This window comes from Tympanuchus pallidicinctus, unplaced genomic scaffold (genome assembly GCF_026119805.1).
Source record: "Tympanuchus pallidicinctus isolate F22 unplaced genomic scaffold, pur_lepc_1.0 scaffold1, whole genome shotgun sequence".
NCBI classification, from domain to species: Eukaryota; Metazoa; Chordata; class Aves; order Galliformes; family Phasianidae; genus Tympanuchus; species Tympanuchus pallidicinctus.
This window is the reverse complement of record NW_026294618.1, coordinates 5,483,064-5,502,768: the sequence shown is the minus strand read 5'-3', so window position 1 is coordinate 5,502,768 and position 19,705 is coordinate 5,483,064. Positions and strand designations below refer to the sequence as shown.

The window sequence follows — 19,705 nt, the reverse complement described above, 5'->3', positions numbered from 1 at the left end:
AATTGCTAATCTCAGCCAACAAGAGGGCAACAGATTGAGAATTCCCGGGGACACGAGCCCTGAATGTGCCCAGAGATGCAGAATTAAGAGCCCTTTCACTTGGCAAGGCTCACACAGCCCCCTCCCCATTCAGGCCTGCCACCTGCAGCAAGCAGCACCGCTCCTTTCCCATTCTTATGCAGCTCGGGAAAGCTTCTTCCTTCCTCTCTCAGCATTGCCTTGAAGCTCTGAGTTACCAAAACGTGGAAGCACCTTTAAGGTTGGGAAGGACCAAGAAGATCACTGAGTCCAACCCCAGCCCACCCCACCGTGCCCACTGCCCACGTCCCTCAGTGCCACATCCCCATGGTTCTCAAACACCTCCAGGTTTGGTGACCCCACCACCTCCTTAGGCAGCTGTGCCACTGCACCACTGCTCTTTATGAGGAGAAATGTTTCCTAACATCCAACCAGAACCTCCCCTGGCACAACCAGAGGCCATCACCACCCATCCTGTCACTGTCATCCAAGGGCAAAGGCTGACCACAATTCACCACAGTCTCCTTTCAGGAGTTGTAGAGAATGGTACAGGTCTCCCCTGAGCTCCTCTGCTCCAAACTGACCCATCCCAGCGCCCTCAGCTGCTCCCTATATCACTTGTGCTGCAGACCCCTCACAGCTTCACTGCCCTTCTCTGGACACTCCGATGCCTCAGTGTCTTGTAGTGAGGGACCCGACACTGAACACTGCACTGGAGGTGCAGCCCCCACCAGAACTGCGTACAGGGGATGATCACCTGCACGGAATCATAGAATCACAAGGTTGGAAACGACCTACAAGATCATCTAGTCCAACTGTCCTCCCATTACCACTGCTATCACAAGCTACTAAACCGTATCTCATAGCTCCTCATCCAGACAACTCTGCTCTCCGCCCCGTGGCTGTAGCCTCAGCCCAGCTATCCAGCCTGGCCAGGTCCCTCTGTGGGGCCTGCCCCCCAACCTCCTCATCTGCAAACATACTGAGGGTGCACTCAATGCCGTCACCCAGGTTATCAATAAGAATACTAAACAGGAAGGCCCCAGTACCAACCTCTGGGGAACGCCACTTGTGATCAGCCACCAGTTGGACGGAATTCATTCACCATCACTGTCTGGGCCCAGCCCTACAGCCAGCTCTTTACCCAGTGAAGAGTACAGCTGTCCCAGCCACGGGCTGCAGCTTCTCCAGGAGAATACTGTGGGAGACTGAGTCAAACACTTTATGAAAGTCTGTGCAGATTACATCCACAGCCTTTTCTTCATCCACCACACAGGCCATCCGGCCATAGAAGGTTGGTCAAGCAGGACCTGCCTTTCACGAACCCATGCTGGCTGGATCTCATCCCCTGGCTGCCCTACACATGCTGCATGATTGCACTCAAGACGATCTGCAACAGCCCAGCCAACAGAGGGTAACAGCAGTGCTAGAGAAGGCGGCACCAGTAGGGAAGGCAGCACCACACCTGCTGGCAGAGCAATGGAGCATAACACCAAAAAAGCCTGACTTTTAGATGGTGCTGACCCCAAAAGCAGCAGACTCACCTGGCCTTGTGACTCCAGCTTGACCTCCTCTGCGGCCGGCGGCTTGGCCAGCGGCACCGGGGTGGTGTTACAGGGCTCCATCTGCTCTGTCTTCTCCACCTTCACCTTCACGTCATCCAGGCTGAGGGCTGGGGCGGCGGCGAGCTCCTTCTCGTCCTTATCAAGCAGGTAGCGCAGGAGCTGGTGATCCTTGACATCTTTCTTTTTCATCGCATCCGACTCCAGCTTGATGTCCGGGGTGCCCGGCAGCTGGCTCGGGGCTGTGGGGGTGGTGGCGGGGTTGGGGACGTTATCCTTTTTGTCATGCTCCATGGCCAAGGTGGTGATGTCAGAAGGGCTGCCCTCCTGAAGGAGTCTATGCAAAATCTTGTGCCGCTCGGTCAGTGAGCTATGGGAGGAGGGACAGGTGCTGCTCGGCGGGTTGCCGGCACCCAGTGTGCTCGTGGTGCCCGCACAGGCCAATGAATCCTTGCAGCTCGTGTCCGCATCCACGTGCCGGAGCTGCTGCTCGGCCGTGCTGGCCAGCAGCTGGACCAGCTTGTGGCTGGTGGATTGGGAGCACTTGCTCTCCCCCTCCGTGAGCCTCTCGCTGGCATGCAGCACACCCGAGTCCAGCGGTTTGCCGTCGCCTGCACCGCCATCAGACTGGATCATCTCGCTCAGGATGGAGGCGATCTCCTTGCTGTCCTTGGACTCCGCTTTCATGGGCTGCATGCCGAGGCGGCCGGGCGAGCTCTGGGAGCCCAGCTGTCTCAGCACAGGGGGTGGCGTGGAGTAGCCCACCGGTGTGCTGGCACCTTCGCTAAGCCCCTGCAAAGAGTTCATGGGAGCGCTGGGAAAGGACCTGGAGCCGCCTCCGCCGCCGCCACCGTTGCCGCCCCCGCCGCTGTTGGCCATGCCCACGGGGGAGTGCATGGTGGGCATGGTGGGGGAGAAGGGATTGCTGGGTCCCCGGGGCCGGGGGACCAGTCCTGGGCTGACCCGGTGCCTAGGAGACATGAATTGTGGCGGGGTGATCCCTGGGCTGTTCATGGGGGAGCTATTGAGGTTTAAATTGTGGTTACTGTTCGGGGGACCGGCTTGTCCCTGGCTTAAGGCAACATTGGCTCCTATCTGGTTCCCAGGAGAACAGCCGAAGGTCGTTTGGCTGGTGCTGGAGTTGCTGCTGTGGAGGCCGGCACCGGGCTGCTGGTTGCCAGGGGTGGCCAGCATGCTGCCATTGGAGGGAGGGATGGAGGGCGGCAGGGCCATGCCTTGCCCTGGAGAGATGTTGGGGTTCAGAGAGGGGCTGACCCGTGGAAGGGCCATGGCTGAGTTAGTGTTCTCCTGGGAGGACAGCATGCCGTGATCCCTGCCGGAGACAAAAGGGAAACAGAGAGACACGTGAGGCTTCTCCCAAACTTTTGGTATTCCCCAAACAGCTCCTGCCACCCTTTCATTCTGCGGAGATCTGAAGCTTGAAGAACGGCAGCCTGCAAGCTCCAGCTCTGTTTCAGTAGTGGGGGAGGAGTGCAGCAGCTTCATCACCTCTCCAGAAAGGGGACACAACCTCCTCTGGGTGCTGTGCTCCCACGTGGCCAGAAGACTCTGCTCAGAGAGCATTCCCACCCACCCCATCCTCCCCATGTTTCTCCCGCACAGCCCAGGCCCACAGACTCACCTCACCCTGTTCTGCAAGTTCTCTGGAGCCTCTCCCTCCCCAGATATTTTGCCTAAGTTCTCTGGGCAAGGCAGAAATCTCAAGCACGTCTATAAAGCCCCACCTGAACGCCCCGTGCTCTTTGCCAAATGGCAATCATCAATAAAATGCAACAGAGCTGCTTTATGCTGGTGTTCAGACCTGGATCCCTCATGGTCTGGTATTAAATGTGGAGGTTGGTGGCCCTGCATGTGGCAGAGGGGTTGGAGCTTCCTGATCTTTGAGGTCCCTTCCAACCCAGGCCACTCTGTAATTCCGTGATTCTGTGATCACATCTTCAAACAACACCATGAGCCATGGTGGGAACGGGCTGGGGATGGGCTCCTCGATTCCTGAATCACATGCAGGCGTGGTACCAACCAACCTCAGCACGGCTCTGCAGCAGCGGTACAGGAACGTACCTGTCAATGATGTGGATGCCCATGATGAAAGGCTGCACTTCTGGGCTGGAGGGGTAGCAGAGCTTGCACTTGGTGTGGGCGCTGAGCACCGTCCCGTCGCTCAGGGTGAATCGATAAGATGGGCTGAAGGCTGTGCCACGTGTCATCACTGAAGGGGACAACCAAAAACACAGGGATACCTTCAGCAACAACAGCAGAACAGCAGTGTAATGCTCAAATCTGGCCCGTGGAGATGTGCCTCAATTCTGTATTTCCCACATGGTACCCAAAGGGAACCCCATAGCTGGCCCAGCTCTGCTGCTCTGCAGCTGAAGGAGCTCCTCCAGCGATGCTCAGCTGCTTCACCTCACCCTCCAGTGCTCTGCAATTACTATTGCAGTGTTTGTTTTCCCAGAAAGCACTTAGCCAGCAACAAGGGCTATGCATCAACTTGGTATTGCAGCTACTGCTGCTCAGCACGAGAGGGAGAGAGCCGGTGAGAGGAGCTTGTTACCTTCTTGGAAGAGCTGCTTGGCATAAGATGGCTCTCTGCCCTGAGGCTGGAAGAAAGCATAGATGCATTTCCGCACTAAATCTTCCCAACCCGTCCTGCCGGCAGCTCTCAGGGAGCTGGTGTCGATGGAGATGATTTTACCTGGGTGGAGAGAGGAGAGCCACGTTACTCAGGCACAGCAGAACGCGTGCACTCAGTGTATGCTCCTGCACAAAGAGCTCTTCGGTGTCAGGAAAAGCAGGCAGCCATGCAAAGCGGATATTACAGCAATGGAGAGGTAGCAAAGAGCCTGGATGCGCTCATTAAGGATTCACAGGTTGCAGGGAAGTCCATGGTGGTGATTAACTGTCAGAAAGAAGGTCACCAGACTGCCTCAGTAAAGAAGAAAGCATGAATGGTGACAATTGCTTCATTCCCATTGATCAGCAACCTCAGTATCCCCTGAAATCAAATGGAGGGGAGAGAGGCTGCATGTGTGATACGTTTGATCAGTCCTGCACTCCCCTTCGACAACCACAAGTGCAGTTTTCCTTCTGCTGGCTGAGGAAACCACCAAATCCAGCACTTGCTGAATGGGCATTCAGCATTCAGCGCCCTGCCCAAAGCCTTGGGAGAGTGCAAGGACTCGTTGTGACGGAGGAGATGAGATGCACCCTTTGAGATGCACACCACAAGGACAGCTCAGTAAGGATGCTGCTGGCCAGGAGGAGCCCCAACAGCCCCAGCAGCATTGCATGGACATTACCTGTGGTGTCTTGCTTGGTCACGAAGGATTCGGAAGGGGTGACGGCTGCTGGTCGAGGTAACCTTCTCGCAATGCATATCAGACAGGACTGGAAATCTGCCAAAGCAGAAGGAGAAGGGACGAGGAGAATGAGAAAGTCACACGTTACAGCCTCCGCGTGCAATTCAGAATGTTAATTAAAATAACTCTGCGGTGCTTGACAGCCACGTCCTGCCCTGGAAGTGTTTACCCCAAGCAGTTCTCCGGCCCTTCAGAGCAAGGAGGCTCTCTGTAAACTATATGAAGTTTGCTGGGAGAGGTTTCCAGTGTTTGGAGAAATTAATTGTAAAGGCTTTTCAGATCTGGCAGTATTGTACAATAAAAGTCAGCGCTAAAAGCCAGCAACTGTCAGCTTCAGGCAAAGTATTTGGTCATAAAATACCATAATTTATTTCTTCCAGTCGTGATCTCCTGTGTAAACCGCAATGGATTAATTCAGCTAATGTGCTGGAAAATAAGAGTTGGTACACAGAGATGAGAGCTACGGCATTTGCAGGGAAGTTCTTTCACTCTCCTGCTCCGAGACCTCACACCAGGAAAGCAGCTGCCCTGCTGCCACCAGGGTGACCCACCCCTCCAAAATCCTGCATTTGCTTTGGCCAAAACCATGCCATCAGCACGGTGCTGAGCAGCTCCTGGGGCTGGGAATGTTCCTGATGGTCAGGCATCTACTGCACGTGCTATCAATTAGAGTGCAATGACAGCCCGGGCTCACTCAACAGTATCTTCCCTTTGTGGCCTGCTGGGAAAAGGCCATGCAACCAGCAAGCTTTGTCTGGTAATTATAGAATCATAGGGTCATAAAGGTTGGAGAAGACCTCTAAGATCATCAAATCCAACCTCTGACCCCTCACCACCGTGCCCACTCATAGAATCACTGAGTCATTATGGCTGGATAAGACTTCCAAGATCAAGTCCAACCGCTGACCCATCACCACCGTGCCCACTACAGTATTTCTCTACATGTAATCATAGCATCACAAAGGTTGGAAAAGACCATTAAGATCATCAAATCCAACCATTCACCCAACTAAACCACGTCCCTGTGTGCCACATCTATAGCAATCCATGGGATTTCTCTTTCCTTCAGCAACACTGATTGCAAGCTGTGCCAAAAGCTGCCTCTGGAGAGTCACGGAAGCCTTTTCAAAAGTCAGCTTGCCCATTTTTTGGGGAAAATCCTGGAGGATTTCACCTCGTCCCCTTCTCCCCATCCCCTTCCCATTGCAGGGCTGGAGGTGAAGGCTCTGCCCTACCTTCTCCTTCCTCCTTGAACGTCTTGGGCTGTGAAACGGTGAAGCACTGCATCACCTCGTAGCGCTGGCGAGCCTCCTGGTTCTCAGTGCCAGGCTCATCGGGCGGCCGGATCAACATCCTGCAGCTGAATGTGTGGCTGTTGCGTCTGGTCGCTTCCTGAGGCCAGGGAACTCCATTCACTGGGGTTGGAGGGAGAAAAGAAGAGAAGGGGTGTTACAAGTTGTGACATATTGCAAAGACGAAGCTCCACGGATCAGAGCTTTGATCTTTACTGCAGACCAGAAGCCTGTGCAAGGCTGGACCTGCTGTGCCCACATTGCTGGGTGTTATTAAACCATTGTGATCCTGAAGCACGGCAGCACAGCAGCTCCCTGCACAACAAGCCTTGGAACAGGATATCCAGACAGCGATGTCAGTGGGATCCCACCTAACCACAGCCACATTTCCCACCAAACACTGCTATCTGTGAGTGAACTTGCCAAATAACAGGGAAAAAAGCTCTGCTGAATTCAGGCCGGAGGAGAAGCAATGCTGCAGCCTGGGATACTCCCTCTCTTAAGGGATGGCTGGTAAACCTGCCAAGGACCCAAGCATGAGTCAGTGATCCCAGAAGAGCAGTAAAAGCCTACAATCCACACGGAGATCAGCACACCAAAGTCACCACACTGCTGTTAATGATGCCGCTTCCATCTCATAGACAGCAAAACTGAGGCAAAGGTGGCTGAGTCACTCCCAGCACCTGGAAGGACTCCTGAATTTTGCCACTGCACTAGAAATGCTGAAATGATGTTCCTAGGGTGGATGCAGCAAGCCAGCTGAGCATGCCATAGAGCTGGATTTTCTCTTTGCTTCTCACTTCTTCCTTCTCATTTCTGAGGCTGAGAGAACGGGAAGTCACAGCCACTCTGACTGCAGCGAGGGATCCTGGTGCTGATCCACCAGGCTAAGGACAAGGGGCTCCAGCCCAAGAGAAGCTTCAGCATGATTTCACAGCGGTGCATCACATTGCAATGAAAACCTTCCCCTGGCTTTCCTCAGAAGTGGTTTAACCACCGTGGCACAGTCAAGGTCTCCCCAGGCACATGTTGGAAGGCTGATGCTGCTAACCTTTCAACCATCTCTGAGGACATCCATGTTCTACCCAAGTGATTTTGCCACCAGCAGACTGTGAAGCTCTCCTACAGACTGCTCTGCCAGAAGAGCCAAGGGGCTTGTAACATCCAAGCAAAAGAAACCACACAGCTGCTCCCAGGTAACCTCAGGGAAGAGACAAAGCCTGAAGCTCCACAAGCTGAAATTGATGCGTGCTCATAGATACAGGTGGCTTAAGACATCACTGCACTTACCCAGAGGGAAGACAACTGTGAATTCCAAAGAAAAAAAGGAAAAAAGGCACTGTTTTTCAGTCAAGCTATTTGGAAAAAGCACGTTTTGACAACAGTGGTTATATCTTCAAAGGTGTCAGTGGATGTGGTGTTACAGTTCAGGGATGCTTGAATTCAGCATTATCCACCCAGGTCAGCAGAGGAGCATCACCTCAGCACAACACCACACTGTGTGCAGAGTGTGCTGAGAGGAGGGTGCTGGCAGAGCCCCTTCACAGAATCACAGAATGGCCAGGGTTGGAAGGGACCTCAAGGATCATGAAGCTCCAACCCCCGCCACATGCAGGGCCACCAACCTCCACATTTCATAGCAGCCCAGGCTGCCCAGGGCCCCATCCAACCTGGCCTTGAACACCTCCAGGGATGGACAGGGCATCCACAGCCTCTCTGGGCAAACCTTGCTGTAGGCAAAGCGGTCCTGTTGCTTTGCTGGTCAGCACCAGTCATGAATCCCTGCTCAGGATGCTTTGAGCTTGGCTGTTTCCTGTGCTTTCAGCTCAGCAATGACCAAAGAACTCTCCAAGCACCCAAAGACTTCATGGCTTCTTCCCCTACTGCACGGCACCACTCTCCTTGGGTCTGCAGATGATGCCTGCATTAATAAAAGCTGCTCCTTCAAGTGCCTCCAGAGACATGCAAGTGCCCTTGTCGTGTGGCATTTCCTCCCAGCTGTCCACTTGCCCAGCATGGAGAACCACTGTGGGCTTACAACACACAAGTGATGACCAGCAGCACCCAAGTGATGTCTCCACTGATGCTGATGGAAGGCACTGAAACAGTCAGGCTGCATATCACGTCTATGTAGCAAAGCTTCCCAAAGTGCAGCTTGGCAGAATATGACGAGCTCTGACAGCAGCTGGGGACAAAACCCCTTAAAACTGCCCCGTTACAGCCAAAGCTTTGCAACTGGGGGTTTAATGGAGGCTGCCGAAGGCTCTGGCAGGGGGGCAGGCAGAGGCTCTTACTGAGAGTTAAATTACAGGGCCGTTGAGTAAGCACATTATTTTAAAAATGAGCTTAAATGCCGATTAAGCGATATGCATTTTGGCAAGCGAACAAGCGGTCGATAGGATCAGGCTGGATTCTTTACACTAACTCACAAACAAAGCCCAGCAAGTCCTTCCCCAGCTCCAAGTCGAGCAGCTTCGTGGAGCTGCAGCACCGAATGCAAAAGTTTTCTTTGTGGTGAAAGACAGATGAGTTTCAGAGCGCCATCCGTTAGCACTGCTATTTGTTCATAAATCTAATATTGATTCTTCGCTGGTAGGATGTATTCCAGCAGGTAGAAGTTTATGGCTCATTACCTGGGCAGAGTGTAGCTCTGAATTTCAGCGCACTTGAAACAATATACAAACGCCAGGCAGCTTTGCTGATGGCCAAGCTTCGGGCCAACAGCTTTCTTACCTAGAGACTTGGGCAACAAGTTCTTGACAAACTCGGTGTGATCCCCCACGTGCAGGATGCTGTAGACACTGGTGTTCATGAGCTCCTCCTGGTTGTACCCCAGGTAGCTGGTGACATTCTCAGAGACAAAGACGATCCTCCCTTCACGATTCACGACAAAGAAGAAGCCATCCAATGCCTGCAAAGGGATAAAGCAGGTCAGCATGGGGTCCGTGGGTCCCTGTGCTGGAACACGGACAGGTCCTGTGCTGAGGATCCACTCTGAAACCATGGGAAACCTCCATGTGCCTCTTGCCCCAGCCCTTCATCCCATCACGTTAATCTTAGACCATAGCTCTCAAACAGGAGATGATGAGGAAAGACAGATCTCACGCATCTCGTGAGCAAACGACAGCAGAAAGCACAATATTATGGTTTTAAAGTAAAAGAGAGGAGATTTAGATTGGATGTTGGGAAGAAATTCTTTGCTCAGAGGGCATGAGGCCCTGGCACTGCCCAGAGAAACTGTGGGTGCCCCATCCCTGGAGGCATTCAATGGCTGAACGGAGCCCTGGGCAGTCAGATCTGGTGGGTGGCACCCAGCCCACAGCAGGGGGATGGAGCTAAATGGGCTTTAAGGTTCCTTTCAACCCAAGCCCAAGCCATTCCAACCCAAGGTTGGAAAAGACCTCTGTGATCAAGTCCCAGCCATCAACCCATCACCATCATGCCCGTTAAACCATGTCCCTCAGTGCCACATCTCAACTATTCTTGATTGTATGCTCACATAACTAATGTAACTTCACTTCTTCTGACACATCCAACATTCTTTTGTTAATTCTCTCCTCTCCTCATCAGCAATTGTTTTCCACCCATTTTTCAACGCACCCCAAGTTCCTGGACACGGGCAAGGGCCACCTGAATGAAGCCGAGCAGCTGACCTACCAGCACAATTACAGCTGCACATACTTGATGGCACAAAGGAGCAAACATGAGGATCAGTGTTGTGGTTAGCCGAGGGGCACTAATGGTAACGAGGTATTTCATAACCGCCGTGGATCCTTTGCTAGAGATCAAATAACAGTACATTTGCTTAAACATGTTCTAAGGTCTGCGAGCTACGCCGAGGACGTCTCTGCTTCTGAGTCCTGTGCCAGCAACACATAAACAAACCTTTTCAAAGGGCCAGAGCAGCCCGGAAGACTGATTTGGCAAGACACTGAAGTTAAGCATATGCCCAACTTGCTTAATTACAGTCCAAGAATTGCAGAGCCCCAGCATCTTGCAGAACAATTTTGTGTGTGTGTGTGCATTTAGGTTGCAAGCGGCAAACTCAGTCCCTGCAATTGAGCAAATGAGGACAAAAGTGAAGCAGACCCAATCACACAACACGGAGTCCTTCTGCTCACTTGAACGAGGACGCAATGAAGGTTTTCAGCTTTCTGCTTTCTGCAATGAGCTCGGAGTTGAGAAGCCCTTGAGAAGGCTGATGGCTGATTTACGCTCTTGCAGGCGTGCTGCGTCAGCTGAAATGTTTTTGTGCGAGCAGGATTGGATTTCCACTTTCCTGGAGCTTAATTCCTACCTCTCCTACCAGCAAGCTCTCGTGCTGCACCACCCTGCAACCAGAGCACGAGGTGCCCTCCAGGCTGCCGCAGATTGCACAGGGACACTGGAATCCCATCGCATCCCAGATTCCAAAATTGGTCCTTGCATCCCCAGCGAGCCCACTCACAGCATCCTGCCTGCACCAGGAGCGAGCTGCTCTGTGCTTCCCAAAAGTGAGGATTTGCTGTGCAGTACTGAGCGGGAAAAAAACAGGAAGCCTTCAAGAAATTAAAAAAAAGAAGACAAAAAGAAGAAAAAATTCTTTTGTCAAGATGGTTCTGGCAGATCCACTGCCATTTTCCTTATGCCCAGCTGTGGTGCGTTGCCAAGACAAGCAGCTTTTGCATTTGGGGAGCCCAAAAAAGAGCCAAGCAAAGCCCCCCGCACCTCCCTCCAGCAGATGCTGCCTTTGGGGGCTCTGAGTTGACACCTAATGGGGACCTTATGTTTGGTGGTGGCAGCACGCAGCACCAGCATGGTGCCTGGGTGGGCAGTGGGCATTGGGTCCCATCTACCAGCTCTAAATCTGGCAGTGCTTTCACACCCTGCCCGAGCCCAAAGCATCCCAACACTGGAAGTTGTTTCAGGAATGCTTTTAAGCAACAGAGGCTGAGTGCTGCTCGGGGACCAGCAAAACCACAAATTGCTTCTTGTGGTCAATCTACACAGCAAACAAACTGTGCAGCAGCCTTGCAGGCTTCAAAATCCTGCAAGATCACCTGTGGGATGGCAGCAACAACACTGACATCCCCAACCTGCCCACGGAGGCTGTGGATGCCCCATCCCTGCAGGCATTCAAGGCCAGGCTGGATGTGGCCCTGGGCAGCCTGGTCTGCTGGTTGGAGACCCTGCCTGTGGCAGAGGGCTTGGAACCTGGTGATCCTTGAGGTTCTTTCCAACCCAAGCCATTCCATGACTCTACAATTCTATGATTCTGGTCAAGGCAGAAGGCTCAGTGCCAAAGGGTGGGTTTGGAGCATCCACCTCCATTGAGCTTCATGCACTCGTGTGGGAAAAGGCCAATTAGGAAATTATTCCTCAGCCAGTGTGGGTAATAACTGTAATCTAAACATGCATTTCAAGCCAAACAATACACGGTAGATTATTTACAAAGCAGCATTTGCCAAACAGCCACACACCTCTGTATTCCTTCCCACAGAAAGGATTGATTAATGCCCAACACCAGCACGGCATATAATTTTTGGTCACAAACAAGCTGATTTAATTAATTTCCCTTTCTATATAAGGAGCTCAGGTTTTTCAGTACCATTTGTAACACTGATGTGCTGCTTTGCTCCCAGGCATCCGCCACCTCCACAACTCTGGGCTGCAGCAGGGAGCCGAGATGGGATGCTCTACCACAGGATGGAAGAAGTGGAGATGAAGGGCAAGAAGCACGCCAGCCAAATGCTGAGCTATTAACAACTCTGCTACAGAGTCACCTTCTGCTGTTTTATTAATTTGGACAGCATAACTTGAGGGTTCAAAGAAGAGCAGCACGCTGTGGGCAGAGATTAAGGACAACCTGGAAAGCTCCTCTAAACCTCCATTATAAACAAATCCCAATCTTCATTACCACTCTTCTGCAAGCCCCACAGTGAGCATCACATTGCTCTGCTGGCAGCTCAGTCATGCCCTGCATCCTATGCCAGAACATACTGACAGCTGCACTCTAGGTCTGTGAGCTGATGGTTGGACTGGGGTCCATGGGCAGACAGCTGGACTGTGGGTTGACAGTTGGAGAATGGGTTGGCAGTTGGACTACGGGTCTATGGGTTGATGGTTGGACTATGGGTTGACAGTTGGATTTTAGGTTGATGGTTGGATTTGATGATCTTAGTGGTCTTTTCCAACTTTAATGATTCTATGATTCTATCTTCAGTGTGCCACTGGGGCTGCCACACTGGTCCAGGGATGCAACATGCAGCCTGCAGGCAGGGGCATGTCATCCTTGTGCTGGCTCCATGCAGGGCAACACACAGAGAATCCCACAGCTCCTGCAGCCAAAAGCATAGAGGGATGTGTCTTTCCCTGGTGTTTCCAGGGAAGGAGATCTGATGATGCAGACTGGGTTTGGATAATGTAGCAAGCACCAGTAGATGCAGGTATCCTGAAGCCTAGACTCACTTGTTTTCTCAAAAAATATTCCTCATTTCACCTGTCAGTTATTTATTTGGCTTCCAGCAGAAATCATAGAATATGGACCGTGCCATATCATAAATTATGCCACTGCAGTTACTTACTGCACCCACCTCCAGCAGAAGAGGTCCCAGCGACTCCTTCTCAATCACTCCCTGGCTGCTGGATGAGATGTCAGACTTCTGGACTTCATCATCAGCTGCTTTCTCTGTAGCGAAGGAAAAGGGATGTTACAGCCAAAGAACTGTAATTCTCCTACTGAAATGTAACCAATAATAAACAAAGCATTGACAGCTGGATTTCATATATCCTGCCACCCAGACACTGCGTGACGCTCATCAATAGACTTTGGCATTCTTGTGTCATCTCGCAGCCCTGTGAAGGGAAAAAACTTGAAGAAAAAAATACAATGTCTTTTCTAATCCTGGTAAAATAAAGGCACTAATTAGATCACAATTTGCCACTGGCAGGAAGGAAAAATCATCTGAAGCAGAAGGCTGGAGAGAGAGAAATCCAACATCAACATTTTGAAAAGGAAATGGTGCATCCAGTTTAGTGCAGGCTGCAGTGCTTGATGGAGAGTTTTTCAGACAACACGTTAATAAATCACAGGCAGGAGGGATTCCCAAAGGACGAGCTGTGCCAGAGGAAACCTGCAGCAGGGAAACCCAGCACGGCCCAAGGTGCAGAGACACCAAGGTTTGGGTCTTGGGTGGTGCTGGGTGGAGGCAGGGGTTGGACTCAGTGGTTCTCAGGGTCCCCTTCCAACTCATGTGACTCCATGGACGTGGAGCGAGTGGTTTTGGCTCAGGAGCTCGTGCAGCCATCCTTTCCCCAGCCGTGTGCTCAGTCCACTGACGGGGCACCAATGGAACAGGGATATTGTGGACTCTGAATGCTTTTAGCCTCCATGAGGCCACGGTGAGCACACCGAAGACACAACCCACGGGGTGTCCATGGTTCCTGGTGGATGCAACCACCTCACTGCTGCCACATCCACTCAGAGCACCACTGCCAGATGTTCCAGTTATCTCTTTCCTCCCCAGCTCGTCCCTAAATGAGAGCTAAATTGCATTTAGTGTTTTGCAGCGCATCAGACTCAGCAGCAAAGTGTCTAACTCGACGTAATATTTACTGCAAGCAGCACATTTGTGCCGTGATTCATTTGCGCATAGATCTAATCCTATTAACGAGTGGCAAGTTTTATTACTCAGCATCAAATCACATTTGCAAGCCTTCCAGATGTGTCACTTGACACACTTCATCCTCCGCATCCTCCTGGGATGGTCGCCTCCATCAAACTCCTCCCTGACTCTGCTCTCCAGCTCATGCATGGCACATGGCAGGGCTTGAAGGGCAGCAAGCTTCAAGGAGGATTTGCTTTTCAGGCAGGACCGAGCTGTGCCATGAGCTTCCCTCAATCTCTGCCTCTGCTTTTGTTCCCACCCGTGGGCTGTTGGAAAATAAATTAGCTGAATCCAGCATGAGAAGGAGGCTGTGAGAAGGAAGGGGACAGACTTTTCAGCAAGGTCTGGTGTGACAGGACAAGGGGAAATGGTTTCAAATTAAGAGAGGTGAGTCTTAGATTGGACAACTGGCACAGGTTGCCCAGAGAGGCGGCGGTGCCTCATCCCTACAGACAGCCAAGGTCAGGCTGGACGGGCTGTGAGCACTGATGGAGCTGTGGGTGTCCCTGTGCAGTGCAGGGAGTGGGACAGGTGGCCTTGAAGGGTCCATTCCAACTCAAAACCATTCTATGATTCTCTGATTCCTGATCTGGGCTGCGCCCCCACCCCATGGTACCGGTGCAGGGATTCAGCCCCATCACGGCAGAGGCAGCAGCAGCTCTCTGAGCAGAACTCATCGTCGTTTATTACCAAAGGGCGTGAGAAACGGCTTTTTTCTGCTCTTTATAAATTCATGTACTTAGAGGTAATGGACTGGCTTTCAGATCTAATCCTTTAATTGGGCTGTGGGATCCTCCTCCCACTTTAGCAAAATAGTTTCATATGCCATCACCAAGCCTATTACTGGGAGGATTAGCTGGAGCTGTCGGCATCTCTCCTGTGCATCTCCTTCGCCTCCTGCAGCCCGGCCGCACGCTGGGCTGGGAGCAGAAGCAGCAGCCCCTGCTCACCTTCTCCAGAGCGACACATTGAAGCCACACAAAACTCCTTCCAAGTGTCAGCCCGTCCCCGCAAAGCACTTAACTTAATGTGCTTAAACGCAGCTCTTTAGCGTCTCATTCTGAGCAGCCCTACCTCGGGAGAGCTACAAGGAATACATTACCACCAACCGCTGTTTTGCTCCTTAACCCATTAGTCTCGCTCTTCTTTTCCCTCTATTAAAGCTGTCTGCTTTACCACCTCACCTGATGCCTCACACGATGACTTGAGCTGATGGCATGGGAGCATCCATTGCGGGCTGAGCGCTCCCTGAGCTCAATACCGAACCCAGAGCAAAGTGATGGTCCCCGCGGCCCCGGTGCTTGTAATCTAATTATAAAGCTGGATGGACAGATCCACAGGAAAATAAAACCAGCAGGAGCAACAAATCTGCCGCTCTCCTACCGTGGGAGGCAGCCGGGATTCGGCCCTGGGGGCTTTGGCATCCGCTGGCATCGTAAATCCCCATCGCGCCATAAAAGTCAGGCACACCAATGGCCCTGATTACAGCATAATTGCCTCAAACGTGATTAAAGCGGCTCCTTCTCGCAGCACAAAGGAGGATGAGCTATTTTAAATGCATTCTTAAAATGACGCCTTGATTTTCTGACAGCTCGGGAGACTTATGGGTGCCTGGATGGCTGTAGGAGCCATGAGCGCTCAGCAAGCCAAAAAATCAGCTCACTGGACTGTTTACCTACTCTTTACTTGGTTGACTTTGCTGCATGCATCCCTTTGGCAGGACAATACATACACTATGATTTTCAAGGCAATGGGATGTCCAGGATCCTGCACTCAGCCTGCACTCACATACCTGGGGCAAAGCAAGCACCCAAAACAGTGAGAAGATGCATTATGGAGAAATGGGGTGGGAGCCATCACGATAGCATTCAAGGGCACGATGGGAAAAGTCTCCAAAAAAGCCTTAACTCATCCCATTTTACCCAAATCATGACAAACCTGTACAAAACGTGTAGACGTGACATGGAGGGTCATGGTTTAGTGGGCGTGGTGGTGATGGGGTGATGGTTGGGCTTGGTGATAGAATCATAGAACTGCTGGAGTTGGAAGGGCCCGTGATTGGAAGGGACCATGATCTGAGAGATCTCTTCCAACCTTAATGATTCTATGGCATGGTGGTGATGGGTTAATGGTTGGACCTGATGGTCTTGAGGTCTTTTCCAACCTTAATGGTTCTGTGATTCTATGAACGGGTCTTCTCAACAGGGGTGCTGGTCAGAAGCCTTGTGTTCTTAAAAACACAAAGTGCACCCAGGAAATCATGATGACCATTTCCTATTCCCAGCGTGAAGGCTTTCAGTGCTTCCTTCTCCACTCAAGAGGAGCTCGCTGCCTCTCCCTAGAAAACCCCATGAAGCTCTGTGGGCATTGCCAGCACCCAGCCAAAGGGCTCTCTTTTAATCCAAAATTTCCATGGGGAAACGTGGTTTTTGGGGGGTTTTGAGTTCGCTATGAAAAAATAAATAGCTTGAAGGCAAAATGTTCAACCTGAGAGAGGCTGTGGCTGTGTGCAGGGGGGGCACCAAGGACCTGTAGCAGAACGTTGGCGTAGGGGACAAGGATGGGAGGATGCTAAGGAAGGTAGGGAAGCTAATGGCAATGGCAGCCCCCAGCTCAGCCCTGCTCTATCTGCTTCATAAGAGAGGAGCAAGGCGACTGAATCCACAGCTGTAATTTCCTCAATGAGGAGCTTTGATTTTTAGTTAATTAAAATCAGATGGAACAGACTCGGTGCACCCACGGATCGAGAGCATGACAGAAAGCTATGCCATTAATTAGTGCCTACTATCAGTCCAGTAAACCCAACAGGAAAAAACTGCCATAAAAATAAACTACTCAGCAGAAGGTTTTCTGAGTGCACAGCACGCACCTTCTAGAAAACAAAAATTGATTTTAAGAAGCCTCGAGAGGAAAAAAAAGACAACAACAAAGGAAAAATATTAAAGGAAAGCAGCATGTGAGGGGATCTAGACATAAAACATGTGGTTTTAAACCAAAGAAGGCATGTCCAAGGCTATCTGTGGGGTTAAGGGGAAAGAGCATTGCTGGCTGGGTGGTGGCCCAGGTCAGGAGTTGATCTTCAGCATGGTGCTGGCACACAAGGCCATGTGTGTCTGGGGACCAAAGAGGTGAGGAGCATTATGATAAAGAATCAAACGAGGAAACCATTTGCTACAACATCAGTGGACCTGCTGATTTAGGAAGGTTTGCACGCCTGAAGGTGATGTTCTTTAAATATCAGCTGTTCCCACGCACAGATGGGACCAATTTGTGCTGCCCCATGCAAGGCAGGGATGTGAAACCAGTCTGTTCTCCCCACTGTGGCTGGAGCTTTGCTGGGAGGAATTTGCCTCTTGGCTGGGAAAGCAAACAGGAAGACTCAGCGATACACAACATGGTTTTTCCAGTGGTGCTCTCCCTACTCAACAAGGTCGTTTGGGATTTACTTCATTCCTATCTTGATTACAGTGCCCAGCCATGCTCCCAACTGCAGCCCCTTTGCAATGGCTCCCATCTTCTTTGGAGATAGCACAACCCAAAACTCAAGCTGCAGGAGCTGAGGTTTGCCCACTGCCCATCGAAGGCACATCAGCACATTCACATGGAGGCAGGTGCAGAAAACCCATCGCTGAGTCTTGCTCTGCACAAACACCAGATTCCTACAGAACACTGTATGGAAATCAGCAGCTCTTTGGTTGTATAACTTTTTATTCTAGTAGGTGGAAGGAAATTATCTGATCTATGAATTTAAGAAACTGTGGAAAAATACAATCTGGGAGCTTCAAAGCTTGAAAATACCAGCGCAAGAAACAGAAGAGCAGATCTCAGCTTCCAGAATCAAGCACAGCTCCCTTGGAGTCCTGTGCAGACCAGCCTGATGCCATCCCTCATGGCCACCCATGGGAGGCAAGCATGGGGGGCTCCCAGTGATGGAGAGGTCTCTACCTGAGCTCCTCTACCTGTGCCTCTCTTGTGGGCAAAGCAGAGAAAAGGCATTTTTAGAGGAGAACCGCTCGATCCATTTATTCTAATTTTTGAGATGGGTTGGTTTTTCCCTAGGGCATTCTTATCCTCTATTTCCTCTCAACAACAAGGAGACACAATCAGGTTTTGCCCACCCCACCGTGCCCACTGCCCACTGTGTCCCTCAGTGCCACATCCCCATGGTTCTGGAACACCTCCAGGTTGGGTGACCCCACCACCCCCCTGGGCAGCTGTGCCTCTGCACCACTGCATCATTCCAAATTCTTTGGAGAAGAATTTTCTCTGTATATCCAACCTGAATGGGCTGGAAGGAATTATAAAGCCCACCCAGCCCCAAGCCCTGCTCTGGGCTGCTTGCCCCCACCAGCTCAGGCTGCCCAGGCCCACGGCTGCCCAGACCTTGAGCACCTCCAGGGATGGGACACCCTCCAAGGAACCTGTGCCAGTGCCAATCACCCACCAGCATGGATCTGCAGGTGGAGCCATGGATTTATATTAGGGCTAAAGCAGTGATTTAATAGCTTTTTTAAAGCCTGTATCTACCCACAACCAAGTTCCCTACGACCCTGCCACGCGAATGAATCATCAGTCTTGTTTTAACCCATTTGCTTCCTTCCTGTAGACTACAAATACATATTTCAGCATTGCAGTCATCCCAGCCGACCCGTGACGTCCTTCCAGCCAAGGATCACAGGCAGGCTGGACACCAGACACGTTTGTTTTTAACAAGCCTACAGTACTAATCCCCATTAACACCGCTGTTGTGCAGCTGAAGAAGCCTGATGCATAACCAGACATGCTCTTACAGCTCCTGCTGGAGTGGATTACAGAGTTCATTGACATTCCCTGAGCTGAGATGCCCCAACACGCCGTGCAAGCACTCCTAGGGTTTCACGGCATAGAATCACTAGGACTGGAGCTGGAATCAGTGCTGCCTTCAGCCAGCATGGTGCTTTTTGTAAGGGCATGTAGCAACAGGATGAGGGGAAATGGCTTTAATCTGGAAGAGGGCAGATTTAGACTAGATATCGGGAAGAAATTCTTTACTGTGAGGGTGGTGAGACACTGAACAGGTTGCCCTGTGAGGCTGTGGATGCCCCTGCATGGAAGCATTCCAGGCCAGGCTGGATGGGGCTGCGAGCAACTTGGGCTAAAGGGAGGTGTCCCTGCCTACAGCAGGGGGTGGAACTGGATGATCTTAAAGGTCCCTTCCAACCCAAAACATTCTGTGATTCTATGATTCAGCGATGCCATGGGGTTCAGTGGTTCTCCTTTGTGGGGCTCCAGATGGACACTCAAGAGCATGCCTTGTGACATGGCCCAGAGCAGTCACAGGCATGGGTGGATGGTTGGACTAGATGATCTTAGCAGTCACCAAACATCACTTTCCTTGGCACAGTTTGTAAGGAAAAGTTTACAGTTCTGCTTTTGTTAAAACCCTCATTTAACAGCAAAAAGAGCAGAGCGAAGCATGCTGCCGCAAGAACAGAAGGAGAAGGATGTTTCCTTCTGCCTTCACACCTTTTAGAGTTAAACACTAATGGTGTAGAGATGTCTTAAGTAAAATAGGCTGGTTGTCTGAACAATGTCAGGAAAAATTATACGGTGCTGAGTGAATGCAAAATTAATGAGCACTGAACGCTGACAGGAGCTAACAGGCACGAGGAGCTGAGACTTTTTTACACTCAGCTCTGAGATCAAGCAGGTAGAACATCTCCATCTTACCGGGGGGAGGAACAGAGGGTGAAAAAAAAACTTCCATCTCAATTTGAAGGACTTAATTCATTCAAAAGCTGTGTCAACTGTGCACGGTCAAAACTGCA

At 51.3% G+C, this 19,705-nt stretch overlaps 1 protein-coding gene across 6 annotated transcripts in view; it reads right to left on the bottom strand.

Moving 5' to 3' along the window:
- The window catches only part of NCOA1 (nuclear receptor coactivator 1), a 155,951-nt gene that overhangs the window by 21,008 nt on the left and 115,238 nt on the right, over positions 1-19,705 (bottom strand). For all 6 annotated transcript variants that reach the window (XM_052690926.1, XM_052690919.1, XM_052690946.1 and 3 more), the window contains 7 exons: positions 12,825-12,919; positions 8,986-9,163; positions 6,196-6,375; positions 4,901-4,996; positions 4,156-4,296; positions 3,663-3,810; positions 1,563-2,913 (listed from right to left, as the gene is read on the bottom strand). In XM_052690926.1, coding sequence (XP_052546886.1) covers positions 1,563-2,913; positions 3,663-3,810; positions 4,156-4,296; positions 4,901-4,996; positions 6,196-6,375; positions 8,986-9,163; positions 12,825-12,919 — 2,189 coding nt within the window. The remainder of the gene's footprint in view (positions 1-1,562; positions 2,914-3,662; positions 3,811-4,155; positions 4,297-4,900; positions 4,997-6,195; positions 6,376-8,985; positions 9,164-12,824; positions 12,920-19,705) is intronic.